This window comes from Syngnathus typhle, linkage group LG7 (assembly GCF_033458585.1).
Source record: "Syngnathus typhle isolate RoL2023-S1 ecotype Sweden linkage group LG7, RoL_Styp_1.0, whole genome shotgun sequence".
NCBI lineage: Eukaryota > Metazoa > Chordata > Actinopteri > Syngnathiformes > Syngnathidae > Syngnathus > Syngnathus typhle.
This window is the reverse complement of record NC_083744.1, coordinates 3,310,069-3,328,120: the sequence shown is the minus strand read 5'-3', so window position 1 is coordinate 3,328,120 and position 18,052 is coordinate 3,310,069. Positions and strand designations below refer to the sequence as shown.

Genomic DNA, 18,052 nt, shown 5'->3' with positions numbered 1-18,052 from the left:
CTGAAGTGCAATCACATTTGTAAATGAATGGCTTCTGGTTTTTGAAATGTAAATAGACCAATCTACTGTGATAAAACAACAAAATTGCAATAACTGCATTAACCATCAAAGTGGAGTCTAACTGTAGTCTTGAAATAAATCTGAATTGTCACGTCTCATCACTGGGTGCTTTATTATGTCTACGTTACCATGGTTTCTGTTCGCGTCACCCCTCCCCTCCTGTGTTGCCTCACAATCAATGTAATCACAGTCACCTGCTTCTTGTTACCTGTAGTGTATTTAAGTCCTGTCTGCCCTGCACTCCCTGTCGGATCATTGATGTCCTTTGTCTCTCGTCTCGTCTGTCGTCGTCATTCTTGTCTTTTGTTCAGTTATACTCGTCCCTAGTCGAGCTTCTTGTAGTCTGTCTTTTGAGTTCTCCACTAAACCCTGGTCCAAGCTGCATTTGGTCGCCCAGCCCCAATTCCTTCATGACATGAATAAGGAAAAACATTACAATAAAATAATGCAAACTGCTACCGCTATTGTTGGGAGCCTGAGGACTGTATAGGGTTGGGGTCGGGAACCTTTTTGGCGGACAGAGCCTTACATGCCCATTTTTTACAAATAATTTCCCGTGAGACCCATACCATTTAAAAAAACGCGATAGGCTAGATACAATTAAATGCATGTATTTTAATTAAGACCAACGATTTTTTGAGTGTACTAACCCTTACACTTGTGTAAGGTGTCTTTTTAGCAGCGTCACCAAAAGATCCATATCTGGCTTGAGAGCCGTAGGTTCCCGACGTCTGGTATATGTCAGGGCCCGGGGTGTCATGTTTCTTTTATCCACAGGGAGCAACTGTGAGCAGAGTGCAGAGGGCCCAGGTGTGACTCATCAGGTTCGTTAAGGAGTGCTCTTAAGGAGCATGCTGTCAACTGCTCGTCGCCTGAGTGTCCCCTACGAGTGTGATCATCTCCACGGTTGTGCCTCTATCTCCTCGATCTTGCTCCTTGATCGTGCTCCTAGTACTCGCCTTGCTCATCCACGCCAGGCTCTTCAGACTCCTCTGATTACGTCCACCGATCATCACCAAGATCCACCCCGGTTTGGCTGAACTCCTCACGCCCCGCCACTGCTGCCACGCTCCCTGCTCCTGGCTCCGATCATCCCGCTCTACCTCACCGCAGCTCCTCCAATAAACACTAACTCATTCTGGACAGCTGAGTTGGTTTTTCTGGATGTCGGTCAAATCAGTCGTTACAACGATGACAGTATAAGGGGTTGGCTTGGATGGTTATGCTTTTTTCGCCCCCAAGTGTCGGTCAGAACACAGGAGGGAAGATGTGGTTCAGTTTGGATTGCTTTACAGAATTATTGACAAAAAAGTAACAGGCACTGTGGCTCATGGGGGCATACAAGCAAACTGGCAAAAGGGTATAGGCACACGTTTGGTCTTTGGATGTGTGAATGTGATTCTTGTGATTATTGTGTGCGCGTGCGCGCGCGTGTGTGTCTGTGTAAGGGGGTGGTTCTGCAACAGACAGAAATACAGCATGTAAGTCAACGCTCAACTTCTGACGTCACACAACACGAGTAGACGGCACACATTACGTAACTAATTGCGCGTAACGGTTCCGCTATACTAAATAACCATAAATGAAATACTCTCGGCAAAATACATTGGCTGTCAACCATTAGTCGCCGTGCCGCTGCATAACGGCTACTCGTACGATGTGAGGCAAACTTAAAGGAGTGCGCCGGAGCTGTCAATCAAACGGCGCGCACACGAAGCAAACCGCGATTGGACAAACGGCACAACAGTAGACAGTAGTAACAATGAAATGTGTATATACTCACTTTGTGTCAAAGACGCACACGATCACAGCAACAAACTCAGTCAATACTAGCAACCTTTAACTTACCGCTGCGCACAAGTGAATGGGTATAATGTCTACACCAGGGGTGGGCAAACTTTTTGACTTGCGGGCCGAATTGGGTTCTAAATTTGGACCGCAGGGCCGAACCAGGAGCAAATGGATGTAGTCTTTGTGTGAAGTAATATAAACGACATGTAAAGGCCATTGCATAAAAGGCTTTGGCATTTAGTAGGTAGTAAAGCATGGATATTCAAAAAAAGATTTTTGAAAACAAATGCATTTATTAACAGAATTTAAAAAACAATTCACTCAAAAACTGCTATCAGTGATTCTCATAAAATACGACACTCTTATTATGAATAAGCGTCTCTATCACTTCAGCACCTGCAGGTCAGATTAATGAAAGTTGTTTATCTTATGAGGCGAAATCACATCAAACCGCAAACATTCCGACCAAATATATCATCTTGAATAATCGGTGAAAGAATACATCGAATTAAAGTAATCAAAACGGCAACACGGTGAGGGGTATCTGAAAATCAGAGCAGCCTATTAACTCACAAACACCTGGTGACAGTGGTGAGGAAACGGGAAACACTTCCTTAAAGTAAGCCTTAAGAACTTTACAGGTTAAGCTTAGTCGCAAACAGGTGGTGCATCAATGTCCTTGAGCATCCTGCATTGTTTGAAAATGAGAATGGTCACTAGTGTCAATCCCTGCTATGTGTACAAATCATATTCAAAATGTACGTCTGATCACACACGTAGGTCGAGCCAAATTGTCCTCTGTTTTTTAAACACTCAGCACTCAGTGGCCACCTTTGTTTTCCTCGGGCCACTCATTTTAATGGAAGGATTCCAGGGGAAGGTTTGTAGGCGGCTTTAACGTAAAACTGCATCTGAAAGCTCAGCGCGCGAATTACAAGAATCCTGATGTCATGATGTCACCGCCCACGCTCTAAATTCGGCACTGATAGAAATAGAGCACGAGTGCGCCGTGTCCATCCTACTGAGTACGTACACGCACTTGTGAGTGCACCGAGCTTTCTGACATGGCTTCCGGTAGTAAATGCGCAGGTGAGCAGTTCTCCATCTACTGGGGAAACACAGTCATTGCAGGCAAAATGACCAAAAAAGGCGTTTAATAATACAATTTATTCAGGGTTGGCTGGACGGATTAAACGGCCCCGTGGGCCGGATGTGGCCCCTGGGCCGTAATTTGCCCATGTCTGCTCTAGACCCCGAATATAAGACGATCCCCACTTTTTCAGTCTTATTTCAATGCAAAAAACACCGTCTTATATTCGGGCCAATACGACAGGCTAAACGATACGGTATGCTAACGTGACAAACACAAACGAGGAGCTGAGAACAGGCCTGACGTAACATTCAGTTATTTAAAAAGAACTATTACATAAATAACACGTTTATAAAACCATCTGTGTCACTCCAATGCATTAAATCTATCGATCGTCCTTTGTTAACAATGCCGTGTGCCGCGCCGGAGTTCAAATTATTCCACAGGCCCATACAACGATATATAAATTATATTTTAAATAACTATCACATAAACAACAATATTATCAAACCATTTGTGTCACTCCAAATCATTAAATCCATCGATCAAATTTCTCGTCTTTTATCGATCGTCCTTTGTCAACAATGCCGAGTGCCGCGCCACGGTTCAAATTATTCCACAGGCCCATAAAACGATATATAAACTATATTTTAAATAACTATCACATACACAATATTATCAAACCATTTGTGTCACTCCAAATCATTAAATCCATCGATCAAATTTCTCGTACTTTATGTCAAAGTCAGCTTTATTGTCAATCTCTTCACATGTCAAGACACACAAAGAAACCGAAATTACGTTTTCTCTATCCCACGGTGACGAGACATATTACACGATACATCCTGGTGACAGAGGACATGTCCAGAGGATATGGCGCTTTAAAGTGTTAATTACTTTATTTGAGTTTTCTCTCTATTTTTCATGTTTTGAATATGTTCAAGATAAAGATATCAAAGCATGTGAAGTGATCAACTATACTAAAAATAACATGTGAAGTGGTCAACTATACTTGTAAGTAAGTGATGTGTTAATGATCAAGTAAAAATTTGAAAAAAAACATACCATAAATTCCGGACTATAAGCCGCGACTTTTTTCCAAAATTTTGAACCCTGCGGCTTATAGTCAGGTGCGGCTTATATAAGGATTTTTTCGTGATTTTTGTGATGACTTGATCACTTCAAGATTCAAGATTTAAGAGTTTTTTATTCGCCATGTTTGAGCGTGCCAAACAAGGAATTTTACATTTAGGTGACTAACAACACTCAGGACATGTGAAAAATGGCAAAAAAAATAAAAATAAATTACACTTTTATACACTGCGGCATCTTGAAGAAAAAAACAACAACAAAAATACTATTTTGAAACACTACTATGGCTGCTGCTTATTCTGGCTGTGTTGCTTGTGACTAGGGGTGTAAATCGCGGGTTTTGTCACGATAAGATATCATATCGATACAAAGACGCACGATACGATATTTGCCGATATCTTAAAGCCTGCCGTGATTCATTCATGATACATCACGATATAGATCGATATAGAACAATATCCTGAAATTTCATTAAGCAACACCTCCTGTTAAAACAGGAAGTTGTTCTGAACAGTTGACAGGAATTACAAATTGAGAATGAGGGTTAGTGAATTGCCAATCTGCAGAGGACCATCTCTCGGCAGGCTCATAAACAATCTTTTAATGCACCACACAGCATAGGAGCATCATCTACAGATCAAGGCAGCTAAGGCAGCTGGGTGGCGGTTTGTTGATGGGGAGCTACTTCCTTCTTCAACGAGTCCACTCTACACTCTGGCTTTTTAACACGCGCACTATGGCTTACATTATGCACTGTAATTATAATCATAATGTTATTATAAACGAAGTAACGGATGGACGGACGGACGGATGGATGAATGAATGAAATTGAAATAAGCAAATACAGTGGAGCCTCAGTTTTCGAATATCCCGGTTCACGAACAAATCGGTATTCTAACAAAAAATTTGAGATTTTTTTGCTTCGAATGTCGGACGAAATTCGGTTGTCGAACCTCACACGATGAGCCGAGAGGACCCGCATGCCAACTGACTCTGTTTGTTATTACGTTCTCGTTACTCTGAGGATTGCATCAACTCTAATCATGCCTCCAAAGGAAGCAAGTGGGAGCAGTAAAGCCATCCTAAAACACAGACAATCCTGAAGCAATGCAACAGTGAGCGCCCGGCGCGCTGCGGTTGCGCGATCGGACAAAATTAAGCTCCCTGCGCACTGAGGTCCACTTAAATTTTGGAAAGTTCATTAGGACTTTAAAAATATTTTCTAAATTTTAGCGACCGCTCTGTCACAATAATGCGACCAGCGCGGTGGAGTTGCACGGTCGGCGGCGCGCTACGGTTGCGCGTTCGGCAGTGCGCTGCAGTTGGTGCGATCGGACAAAATTAAGCTCCCTGCGCACTGATATCCACTTAAATTTTGGAAAGTACATCACAAATTTAAAAATATTTTCTAAATTTCAGTGACGGCTCTGTCACAATAATGCGACCAGCGCGGTGCAGTTCCGCAGTCTGCGACGCACCACGGTTGGGGGTTCGGTGGTGCACTGCAGTTGCGCGATCGGACAAAAATCCGCAAATGAAAAAAATGCTTAAAAAAGTCTTTTTTGTTTGTTTGTTTGTTTCTTTGTTTTGTTTGGAACGGATCCATTTTTTTTCCATTATGTGTAATGGGAAAACATAATTCGGAATTCGACCGATTCACTTCTCGAACAGCCTTCTGGAGCGGATTGTGGTCGAAAACAGAGGCTCCACTGTAGTTCATTAATTATGTACGTAGGTAGGTAGGTCGGTCTATAAAGACTAGATGCCGATGTCAGCACAACACCAGGGGCAATGCTGTTATCTAGCCTTTTCTATAGAGAGCTGTGGTCTGCGGAGAATAGGGATTTCCTGGCTTTGCCTGGCGTGTTCATAATGAACGTGAATGTTAAAAAGAAACAAAAGGCTGTTTCTTCCTGCATGAGGTGGCAGAAGAGACCCAAGTAAAGTGTTTTTTGTAAAATACTTTGTTCGGTACACACTAAATTAAGATAAAACTGAGAATGCTAATGGCAACTGCGAAGTAGCAAGATCATTTAGTATAATACTATATTACTGTGCTCTTCTGACTTAAAACTCGTGAGTCTTTGCTAATGTTTGGCATCGGTAACAATTTGAGGATATTATTTTTAATATTAATATTAAAATACATATTAAACATATCCATCCATGTTTTTATTCGGGGTTGGGCGCTTAGTTTCCTTTGCTTCGGCCCACTCCTTTTGAGCAGACTTACTGCTCAAATATACAAATAAACAAAAGAAAGTTAGTGTGCATGCATTGTTATTAAATATGTCCCTAAGCTCAAGCGCAGCAGCATCATTCTGATAATTGCCGTACTGAAAGCACTTGTCCTTGTACTGGAAACATCTGAGAACGTGACAATAATTGTGAACACTCACATATAGCTTAGGTCCGGATTTTGGGAGAAAACATGTGGCTGGATTGTATGCAGACTGCTCCTCATAATGGTCCTACAACACAGAAAATACAAAGAAAATGAAAATGGTTGCTATCTCCATTTAGAGGGAAGGCTACAGACAGACACAGTTACTGAAAAAAGCAATGACAAAAGGAGCTGTCATTTCAAATTTTTTTTATCTTTTGTGGGTTTTTCACTGATTATTTTAGTTTATTTCTTTGGTATTTCCAGATAAATAAATAGTATTTGCCCTAAATAGTAGTAACTATACATCCACCATACATCGCCCAAAACACCAGACATGAAAACATATTGCAAATAATGTAGTTTCCCTTTCTGCTACGACTTCACTGAGCAGCGCCATTCCATATGCACATCTCATCTCTTTGTCCCTCTTTCTCACTGTCTCGCACTCCCTCGCGCTGGGCAACTTGTTTTTGCATTTGTCCCTGTAGGCACTGAGCTACCTAGTGGTAGAATGCCGCCCTAAGACTGGAGGGTTGTGGGTTCAAATCCCGGCCGGGTCATACCAAATAATATAAAAATGGGACCCATTGCCTCCCTGCTTGGCAATCAGCATTAAGGGTTGGAATTGGGGGGTTAGATCACCAAATGAGTGCCGTGCGTGGCACCGGTGCTGCTCACTGCTCCCCTCTCCCCCAGGGGATGGATTAAAATCACACGAGGATGGGTTAAATGCAGAGGACAAATTTCACCACACCCAGATGTGTGTGTGTGTGTGTGTGTGTGTGTGTGTGTGTGTGTGTGTGTGTGTGTGTGTGTGTGACGATCATTGGGACTTTAACTTTAACCCTTCCCCTGGAATCCTTCCATTAAAATGAGTGGCCCAAGGAAAAGCAAGGTGGACACTGAGTGCCGAGTGTTTAGAAAAGAGTGGACAATTTGGCTCGACCTACGCGACGTGACGTTCAGCCACAACATCACAGATCTAGGTAAATGGACCAACACCTCGGATCTCTCCTAAGAATTGCTACCTCAAATTTTACTCCAGACCATGACGCAATAGCAAAAAAAGGAAGACCAACAACACTGTTCCCACTGAAAATGAAGGGGAGGTTTTCAAGTTTGTTGTAAAAAAGTGCATTTTGAATATGATTTGTACAAATAGCAGGGATTGAGACTAGCGACCATTCTCAGTTTCAAACAATGCAGGATGCAGGGTGATTTTCAGATACCCCGCACCGTGTTGCTGTTTTGATTACTTTATTTGGATGTACCGTTTTTTTCCGTGTATAGTGCGCCCCCATGTATAATACGCACCCTAAAAATGGCATGCTGATGCTGGAAAAAAGCCTGTACCCATGTATAATACGCACCCAATTTTTATGATTTTTTTTTTTTTGTAAGTCCCAATGATCGTCACACACGCAGGGAGGCAATGGGTCCCATTTTTATAGTCTTTGGTATGGTCTTAACTAGGCTGGATGTAATTTTTTTTGTTGGCGTTGATTTCTCCGACTGCCCGTAAACGCACCATCGCGCTCCGTGGGCGCATGTGGAAAAGGCGTGCGGACGTGAAAAAGGCGGCTCTGTATGGGAGAGACGTTGAAGAGGAATAAAACCACCCTTGGAAACCAAAACTTGCCCCTCGTCGTGACTCGGAGCCGCAACAAATGTTTCGGATTTGTGTAGGGTACATTGTGAAAGCAAACGAGCAGGGGATTGAGCAAGCGTCTGATACGAGAGCATTGCGGTCGTATGGAGCGTGTTTGAAGTGAACAGCAGAGACAAAAGGAACAAGGCAAAGTGTTGTGAAATAAAATATTACCTGTAATACGCATTTTGTTATTTGCTGATTGAAACTGCAAATTAAACTGTGAATTGAAACTAATAGGTGGAGAACTGAACTCTCGCTCTTTACATAGCTGACGTGTCTTGCGCATCCGTTCTGCGCATCTGTAACGGCGGCCTCCGTATGACGTCCGGTCCGCGATGGAGATTAAAAAACAAACAATATTTGACAATAACCCACCATCAAGGATTGCACCATTGCATCAAACGATATGTCGTCAATTATGAATTTTACTAAGTGTGTTGGGCAGGATGGCTGAATGCGATGCGCGATTGACAACAAACAAGAAGAAAGGTGATTTCAAGTTTTATTTCGAGGGAGATTTGTCATATCTCGTCCCCAGTTTTGCTATGTGTCTAGGTTGCCATAGTTTCTGTTCGCGTCGCCCCTCTCTTCCTGTGTCACCTCAATCGATGTAACGTGTTTTGTATTTAAGTCCTGTCTGCCCCTCGCTCACCGTCGGATCATTGCATGTGTTACTGTCATGATGTCTGTTTGGTTTCTGTTCCTGTCTTTGGTAATCTCACCCTGTCTTTTTGTTCCACGACTTTGTCGGTCAGTCCTGTTGTTGGTTTTGTTGTACCATGACTTTCTTTAAAAAAAAAAAATTAAAAAAAAAAAAAATTAAAAATATTTGTACCCATGTATAATGCGCACCCCAGATTTTAGGACAATAAATTAGTTAAATTTTGCGCACTATACACGGAAAAAAACGGTGTTCTTTCATCGATTCTACAAGATGATATATTTGGTCAGAGTGTTTGCCGTTTGATGGGATTTCGCCTCATAAGATAAACATCTTTCATTAATCTGACCTGCAGGCGCTGAAGTGATGGAGACTGTTATTCATAATAACTGTCGTATTTTATGAGAATCACTGATGTAAGTTTTTGGGTGATTTTTTTTTTTCATGCTGTTAATAAATGCATTTGTTTTCAAAAATCTTTTTTTGAATATCCATGCTTTACTACCTACTAAAGGCCAAAACCTTTTATGCAATAACCTTTACGTGTCGTTTATATTACTTCACACAAACACTTCATCCATCTGCTCCTGGTTCGGCCCCTCGGTCCAAATTTACAACCCAATTCGGCCCGCATGACAAAAGGTTTGCCCACCCCTGAACTAGAGCCTTGCTGTGTCATTCTTTTCTTTCTTTCCCGGTCACGTCTACTCTGGAGCTATACGTGTTGGTCGCTAGTTCCGAAGACTTCGATGGTTTCAGTGGACAGGAGAAAGATGAAGACAGCTCTTTTACTGGCTCTTTTTTTCTTAACGAAGAAAATGGAGCTGCTGCATGTACTCTAGAGGTTTCCTTCGAACACTCAAGGGCACGGGGCTATTGTTGGTGACATCTTGTTGCGTCACCCTTTTCAGTATTTTTTTTCCGGGTCATGTCTTCTTCGGAGCGTTACGTGTAGCTCGTATAACATTGCCCCTGTAAGTGGTCCCATTTTATTTATAATAGTGTATTACTAGTGTTCCCTGCACATTAAGTTTATTATGGTCGTCGCTGAGGTGTATGCATGTTTGTTTGTTTGCAGCGCTTCTTCATCTCTGTCATTGAACGTTATGTTAATAAAAGGTATGCGTCCCCAAAGAACAATCTCTTTCCTGACAATCCTCTTTGTGTACATTCTCTTACAAATGGTAATTAAACATTAAAACACATGCGGCTCATATAGTATATATATATATATAGTATATATATACTATATATATATTTCACCATTGAAATCTGATGTTTTCAAAGTGTTCCTTTAATTTTTTTGAGCGGTGTATTTATATATATATAGTGAAATTTTTTGGGGGGGGATATCTATACTGATATGGACAGTTTAATGTCTCAGGAACAAAAGGATGCCACATATTTTGATGGAAATAAAAGTTTTCAGCCTACAGAGGGCTCAGTATACAAACACCCCAAAAATCAAAGTGAAAAAATGATATGGCAGGCTCGTCCTTTTTGCCTAAATTCAATTTCTGCAACTCAAAATTATTTTCAATATCTGGTGTGGCCCCCACGAGCTTGTATGCCTGCTTGACAACGTGATGAAGCTGGACTGCAATGGACACCAATGCCTCTCTTTAGTCCCGCTCGCGTGGTCGGACTGGAAAAAGAAAACATAATGCGCCTCTGGTATTGTTTGGGGGGGACCAAATGTGAAGTCTGGCCATATCCAGCTCACGGACTGTGGTTTAGGTACCAATGAATTACGTAAAAGATGGTACAATGAGCACATCATTCTTATGCACACTAGCTCTACATGTTGGTCACTTACCACTGAATTAATAAATCATCTGGATACTTCGTAACTAGACAATGGCTATAATCTGGTATATATATCGAACTTTCCAGACTGTAACACTACATTTTACACACGCTTTGAACCCGGCTTGAAGTCCGGTGTGGCTAATCCATGGACTTTTCATGATTTTGTAAGAGGATTTGTTTTGGCAAGACAGTTAATAGAAATTACGACATTTCATTTAAAGAAGCATGAGGAGAAAACAAAAGCCTTGCTCTCGAGAGCTTTGTTATTACAGAGCCATTGTTTTTTTTTCTTTTTAAATAGCTCTTCCTTTCTATCACACGGTAGCATACGTAGCTGCCTACTTCTTCTTGTGGATTTGATTGGCGGTTGGCATCCAACTCTAAGGTGCATTGGAGTGTCGATCATTCGATTGGCAGATAAACAAACAAAAAAGCACAAAAAAAATCCTCTCCTCTAACCCTGCTTCCCTCAAGTATTGCCATATATATTTGTCTATTGGTTGATTTTTGTAATATATTTCCTAGATTAAAGCTAACCTTTTCTCTTGATGCTTTTAGTTCTCTCTCACTCTTGTACCCCTTACACTCCATCATGACATGTTCAACTGTTTCTCGCTGATTACAGCTCCTAGTTTCCTGTGGGCTGTTTCCCTATTGTTCAGTGTGCTGTTGAGTCACGTGTGCCCAGTTCTAAGTCGGGTGAAGACCATCTTCTCCTTTTTGCTCCTGTTCAAGCACCTGTCCTCCCACCACTTGTTTTTGTATTTTGTAAAAATGTCTACCAGTCTCCATTTTTCTCCATTTTCTTTCAAAAAGTTTGTTGTGTTGCATTGTTGTGCATCGGAGAAGCCTATGTAAAAATGCAAGGGGTGGGGTTGAGCCAAAGAGGATGCTCAAGAAAATAGTGCCCTGTGCTGTACCTAAAAATATTTTATATCCGTATAGGTACTGTCCCAAATACATATCGCTTTCTGAAATATGTCGGTCTAACTCGTAATACTGATATACTGCCCAGCCCTACTATTTTCCCAAGCACAAAAACACATGTGGTTTATAGTCTGGTGCGGCTTATATATGATCAAAACAGGATTTTCCCCTAATTTTAGCTGATGCATCTTATATTTAGGTGCAATTTATAATCCAGAAAAAACGGTACATGAATATCTTAACATGCATTGCCCCTATTCAAATTACTTTTCTGTATGTATGAAGTGTGTCAAACCTGACTGCTATTTACAACTTTCTAACCAAAGTATGATGCTGCCACTAGACTGCTCACTGTTATTGTTAATGGTATGTGGGTGTTTTGACAGAAACAAGGATAATATTCGAAGATTTGCAGTAAGGGATTTGCCATGACCAGCACTCGTTTGGAAAAATATAACGACGTACAGTCTCTGCAAGCCAGTGTAGAGTTCCATGTGACTTTCCCTCAACGTCTCCAGACCAGTCCAGTTCTCTATGTGTCTGTAAAAAAGCAGAAAGTATGAGTCAATTATCATTACACTGGAAAAAGCATACAACTGATATTTGTTTTTTTAATTTAAATTAACATTAGTTTGCTCATTTGGATTTGGGGAACAACATCATTCTTCTGGGTGAAAATAAATACAGTCGAAGAAAATGAAGCAAAGAAACGAAAGCCTAAATTGAGTGGAAGTGAAGAGGGTGAATATGAAAGTTAAAAGTAGAAAAATAACTCACTCATTGATTATTCATTTGTAATTTATTTCGTTTTACATCTCTCTGATATAATGCATGTGTTTTATTGCTATGTGTAATTATCTGCAGTATTTGTTAAGGAGTTATCGTTGGTTTTCGGCTGTGGAACAAATTAAACGAATTACAATGTATCCTTATGAAATTATTTGATCCAAGATACGACGATTTCAACATACGAAGTAGGTCTTGGAACTAATTAAATTCATATGTAGAGGTTTGACTAATCCTAATTCCACCTGTAATTTTGTAAAGTATTGTGCGTTTCTGGATGATTGAACATATCAACGTTACAAAAATCAAAAAAGATACGAAAATAAAAAAAGAAAGAAAAGCTCATCAATAAATGTTTCAGTTTGACATAGTTTACATGTTCAATAGGCATAAGAACTCTTATCTCGTTGTACTCTTATTAAGTTCATATATTACTGCTATAAATTGCCACAGTATTAGATCATTTATAATCAAAAACTGAAAAATGAAAAAAAGAAAAACAAACCAAAATAAACATACGCAAGTATTATTGTGGGGTTTTTTTTGTTGTATTGTTGCCGTGGTTGGCGATCCGAGATGGCCAACCTTCTGCTCATGCTCGCGTTTTGACGCGCATCAATGAGTCTCCCCTCAAGGATTGGTCAGGCTTTCCAGGCGAGAAAATTACTGGTGCACCTCTATCACATAATGAAACAATTCGTTTTCTTGTCGTGTTTTCTTCACGTGTGCACTTAATTGTAGAATTTAGAAGGTTGATGGATCGTCATTACGGAACACTATTTTGTCTTCAGACGCCGCACTGAGGCCATCTCCTGGTCATGATCAGAAATGCTGCCGGTGATAACTTCCAAAACAAATACGTATATTTAATATATTTTTATATGTTTCTTGTCCTATATATTTTTTTTCGTTTTTGGAAAATCAAACCGTTCTTAGTCTTTTACTTACTCTTTTCCAGACGATAAAGGAGAAAAACAAGCTGTTTTTAAAATGGGGTATTTCCATATTAAAACTCAAATAAAAAACGAGTCTTTTTTTCTTCTTCTATTAATAATAACTGCTTCTGAACGTAAAATCCAATGACCAAAAGAGACACCGACTGGTACACTTACATGGAAGTGATGTTCTGGAAAAGGTCTCTGATGCTCCTTGTACTATTTCCAGAGCTCTCAGTGTCCTGAAAAGCTAAGAGCGAGGAAGGCTTACTAGTATCCGACTTGTTACAGTAAATTTCGTTGTGCGTGCAAACGCAGGTAGGCGGGCAGTGCGGCAGTGATAAGCTAAGTTCACTGAAAAATAAGACGTTGAGGACCACAAAAAGTCTCCAGTAGTGCCACATTTTGGGCAGCTGGGAGAAATCGAATGAGAATAAAGCTCCAAATCCATACATCACGATCTGGAACGTGAAACGATAAGAATTGCTTCCTTGTCACGGTACATCCACGTGCGTGCAACGCAGAAACCGGTGTTTACTTTTTCTCTCTCCCTGGACCCACTCAATGGTTTGATTCAGCTGTCGTATTCGAGTGATGCCTGTTCATCACCCCGTCGAAAGCCAATAGTATTCCTGCATATTCTCGCTCTCTCTCTCTCTCTCTCTCTCTCTCTCTCTGTCTCTCTCTCTCTCTCTCTCTCTGTCTCTCTCTCTCTCTCGCTGTCTCTCTCTCTCTCTCTCTCTCTCTCTCTCTCTCTGTCTCTCTGTCTCTCTCTCTCTGTCTCTCTCTCTCTCTCTCTCTCTGACATCAATTAAATGTTTGTCATGACTGCCTTTGACCATGATGCATTATGGATTATCCTAATGTCTTGTTTAATATATACTGCATGTGACAAGGCTGTGGTTTCATGACAGATAGACACTATTTTATTGCTTGACACGCACGCACATACACACGCACACACTCACACATGCTCACACATTTATGCCAAGGGAGGTGAGTTTCACCATTATCACAGTGTAAAATTGTTAGCGTGTTAAGTCACCTGGCTCTTTCATATTATAATATAAATATGTCATCTGCATATTCAATGCTCAGCACCAGCAGCTCATCTATTTGCACGTCCCTCCAAATAAATTAATTTATTAGTTGGTACAGATAAAACACTGAGAATCTGATGGTGTTAATTCAACAAACAGCCATGTTTCTCAGGTACACACATCTTCAGCATCCTGGCTAGTTTCCCTGCACACCACAAGTACTCTTCAATGGTGCACACAGCCACGCCCACAGTAATCATCACTCATTACCTGCCACCAGCTCATCTTGTCCACTACTTAAACCCCACACGCCCATCACTCTTTGTGAGTTCCTGCTCGTTGACTACATATTGACTGCTTTTGTCTTGCCCATTTACTTTTCTCTCGACCTGTGTATGACTTCTGCCCGGGCTGACCCATTACCCGTTGTTTGACCACGAGTTCTGCCTATGCCCTACCTGCTCCTGTGTTTGCTTTGCTTCAGATCTGATCTCATGCCCGTCCCCGACCACGAGCCTGCTTCGCGCCTGTCAACCTCGCTGACGCAGCGTTGACGCCTCTACTCTGCACAAGCTCCAGTGATCCACGTCGCCTGTCTCTCATTTCAATAAACAAGAGTGCTGTGATGCATTTGGTTGTGCTATCTGACCCGTTTCATCAGGCTACATTCACTGCAGGTCTTGATGCTCGATTAGGATTTTGTGTAAAATCCAATTTGTATGTGTGGGTCTGTGTGTTTGTATAAAATCTAGCGTGTGTGTGTGTGTGTGTGCGTGCGCGTGTGCGTGCGCGCGTGCACGGGCGTGCGTGCGTGCGTGCGTGCGTGCACGGGCTTGCGGTTGTGTTCACATTAAATGAGACCCCAGTCCATCTGGTGTGTGAACATCTGCGTCCTCAGTGACTCGCAAGGGCAGAAGAAAGATAACGTCACTTGTAATGTTACGTTTGTGGTCCAGTGTGGAGGTGCCACAGGCCTATCTTTTGATGATATCATATCCACAAAGAAGTGCTTTGGGAACAGGTAGAAATAGAATATTTTGGGGACTGAGGCGAGGCTTTCATATGGACGTTACTAAAGATGATGTCATGCTATTGGCGCACGTAATAAATGAACAGTTGTCACGTGCCTGTGCCACATGCCACTCAGCCGGCAACCTTCCCTCAGCCACGTCCCTGTCATCACCGTAATGACTGTCACCTGCTCCCTTTTGCTAACTCCTTTATTTAAACCCTGCCTGCGTGTTTCTCCCTGTCTGTGTCTACTGTTACTTCCTGTCTGTTTCTGCTCCTGTTGTTCCTGTCCTGTTGTGCAGTCCCCCCCCGTCTCGTGTGTAGGCTCATGGTCAGAACCAGTTTCATGTCTCTGTTCCTGGTCCTGCCTGCTGTCTGTGACCCTCTGTCGCGCCTGTGTCTGTGTTCTCCTAAACCCCTTCTCTTCAATAAACCCTGGTCCAAGCTGCTTTTGGTCGCCCTGACATCTACGTTGCTTAATGACTAGTATCACCAAAAATGTCCACTTGATGCTTCATGTTTCAAGCGCGATTAAATTAAAGTAAAATATAAAGTAAATACTGTTACTTAAAACAACTTTGCAGATCGGGTGAGGTTTAAGAAGGTTGAGGTCATGATAAGGTTTCAGTTGGATATATCTGACCTAGACGTTCAGACTGCCGTCGCATTGCAAATCATCAAATACATATCCGATCTAATACCACGTATTAAATTGGGGGTGGCGGGGTCGTTCAGATGATCTTGAAAAAAAAATCAAGTCCCATTTGGGAAAAAAAAAAAAAACATGTCAACGTTGGCCAACATGCATCCACACTACTCAGAGTAACATAAACCAAAAAGTGTTAAATGGTAAACACTCAACTGTGTGTCGAAGCAACAAATTGTAATCTTGCCAGTGTGGTAACAATGACACAACCGAGTGTCATTGCAATTGAGTGCACCCGCTTCAACCAAAATATGCGAGTGTTGAATTAATACCAGCAGATTTCCAGTACAACAGTGATGCATAATGAAAAAAAGTAATGACTAAAAATATATATTCATAGTATATGAAACTGTAGATTTGCGAATAGTATCAACAGGCCAAATCTTGACCCGCTTCCCTCGAGTGAGCAGGATACTGAAAGCCTATACTGAATGTCCTGATAGTAGATGCATTAGTCACGCACACATTCACACTCTGGTGGTGCATAAGTAGCCACATCTGGGGCAGGCATACAGAAGCGTGGCCCTTCCGACCACATTCATACAGCATTGTGAGTGGCACTGGTGGGAAGGTGGATGAAGTGTATTGCCCAAGGAGACAACAATCCATGACTCAAGTAGAGCGGGAATCGACCAGCGGTTACCAGTTACTGGACGACTATTCTACAGCTGCTACACTGCCACGAAAACCTGAACTCTCTCCCCCCCTTCTGTGTAGCGTCCTGTACTTTTGCGCTATATTCTGACTGTCTGCTGTATGCACACTTGCTCCATTTTTGCTCCTCTTATTTATTGTGTTATTTGTTTATTTATTTATTCATCACTCTTATTTATTCATTGTTGGTGCCTTCTTGTTTTTATTTTTTTTGTGTTTACTTGTATGTAAATTGTGTACTATGTCTTGTCACCGTGGGATAGTGGGAACGTTATTTCGATCTCTTTGTGTGTCTTGGCATGTTTAGAAATTGACAATAAAGCAGACTTTGACTTTGGACCTACCTTGGACCTGTTTGCCATGAGTTTATTTTTTAAGTCACGAGAGCCACAGCAGAACAATGAAACAGCCTCATGTGGCTCTGGAGCAGTGGGTTGCCTATCCTTGGTTTAGGAAGTGGTCTACTTAACACCTGCTGCTGTAGGAAAAACTGGATAGACCGATTCGCCATGTTGAAGAGACGAACAATAGCAAAGCTATCAACGATGATGACGATGATGTCACCCCCCACCCCTCCAGTACAGGGCACCATCAATGCAGTCAGTAGAGGTTGTCAGGTCTGCTGCTTCTGAACCCTCCATCCTTCTTAATGTGTGTGTGTGTGCATGTGTGTGTGTGTGTGTGTGTGCGTGCGTATACGTGCGTGTGCATTATGGTGAACCTGAAATTACCTGAAATGGACCTGCCGCACAGACTCTGTCCGGAAGAAGGCCCAGCAGAGGCTGTACTTTCTGAGACAGCTCAGGAAGTTCAACCTGCTACAGGAGCTACTGAAGACCTTCTACACTGCCATCATCCAGTCTATCCTGCTTTGAGTTTGAGTTTATTCACGCAATATCCAAGACATACAACAAGATACAACAAAAGCAGCAGACAGACACAGATTCTTTCCCCAGGCTGTCGCTCTGATGAACTCACACCACTCATAGAGTCTCAGAGACATCACTGGGCAATAACATCCTGGTTGTGCCACTTAAACGTTGTCACCTGAATGTTGTTAGTCACTTAGTAAATGTTGTACAGAGGCTGAGATCAACCGGAGTCAAATTCCCTGTTTGGCATGCACAAACTTGGCCAATAAAGCTGATTCTGATTCTACTGAATAGCTGCTGTTCATCGGTTATCATCAGACTTGGATGCATTCATGCTGCCAGAACCTTTACACTCTACATCAAGTTAGTTGAATAAAAAAATACTTTGTAACTTTCGAGATGGTGCTATTCTTTCTCCCTGTCTGTTGTCACCAGCACATGACATGATGCCTGCTTATGTTTGCAACACATTTGGCTTGCACCTGACTGCCTCCAACTTGAGCGCGAGCCACTACCTGGATGGATTTCTTCCATCCAAACCTGATATGTTGATTCCAAATAAATAACTCCTTATCATAACC

The 18,052-nt window shown here is 41.8% G+C and overlaps 1 protein-coding gene across 1 annotated transcript in view; it reads right to left on the bottom strand.

The window, feature by feature from the left end:
* Positions 1-13,875, bottom strand: part of LOC133157252 (NT-3 growth factor receptor-like) — a 73,341-nt gene extending 59,466 nt beyond the window's left edge. The window contains exons 1-3 of the mRNA XM_061283645.1: positions 13,366-13,875; positions 11,933-12,007; positions 6,433-6,504 (exon numbers count right to left, since the gene is read on the bottom strand). Of these exons, the coding sequence (XP_061139629.1) occupies positions 6,433-6,504; positions 11,933-12,007; positions 13,366-13,643 (425 nt within the window). The 5' untranslated portion in view covers positions 13,644-13,875. The remainder of the gene's footprint in view (positions 1-6,432; positions 6,505-11,932; positions 12,008-13,365) is intronic.
* Between the last annotated feature and the right edge of the window lie 4,177 nt (positions 13,876-18,052).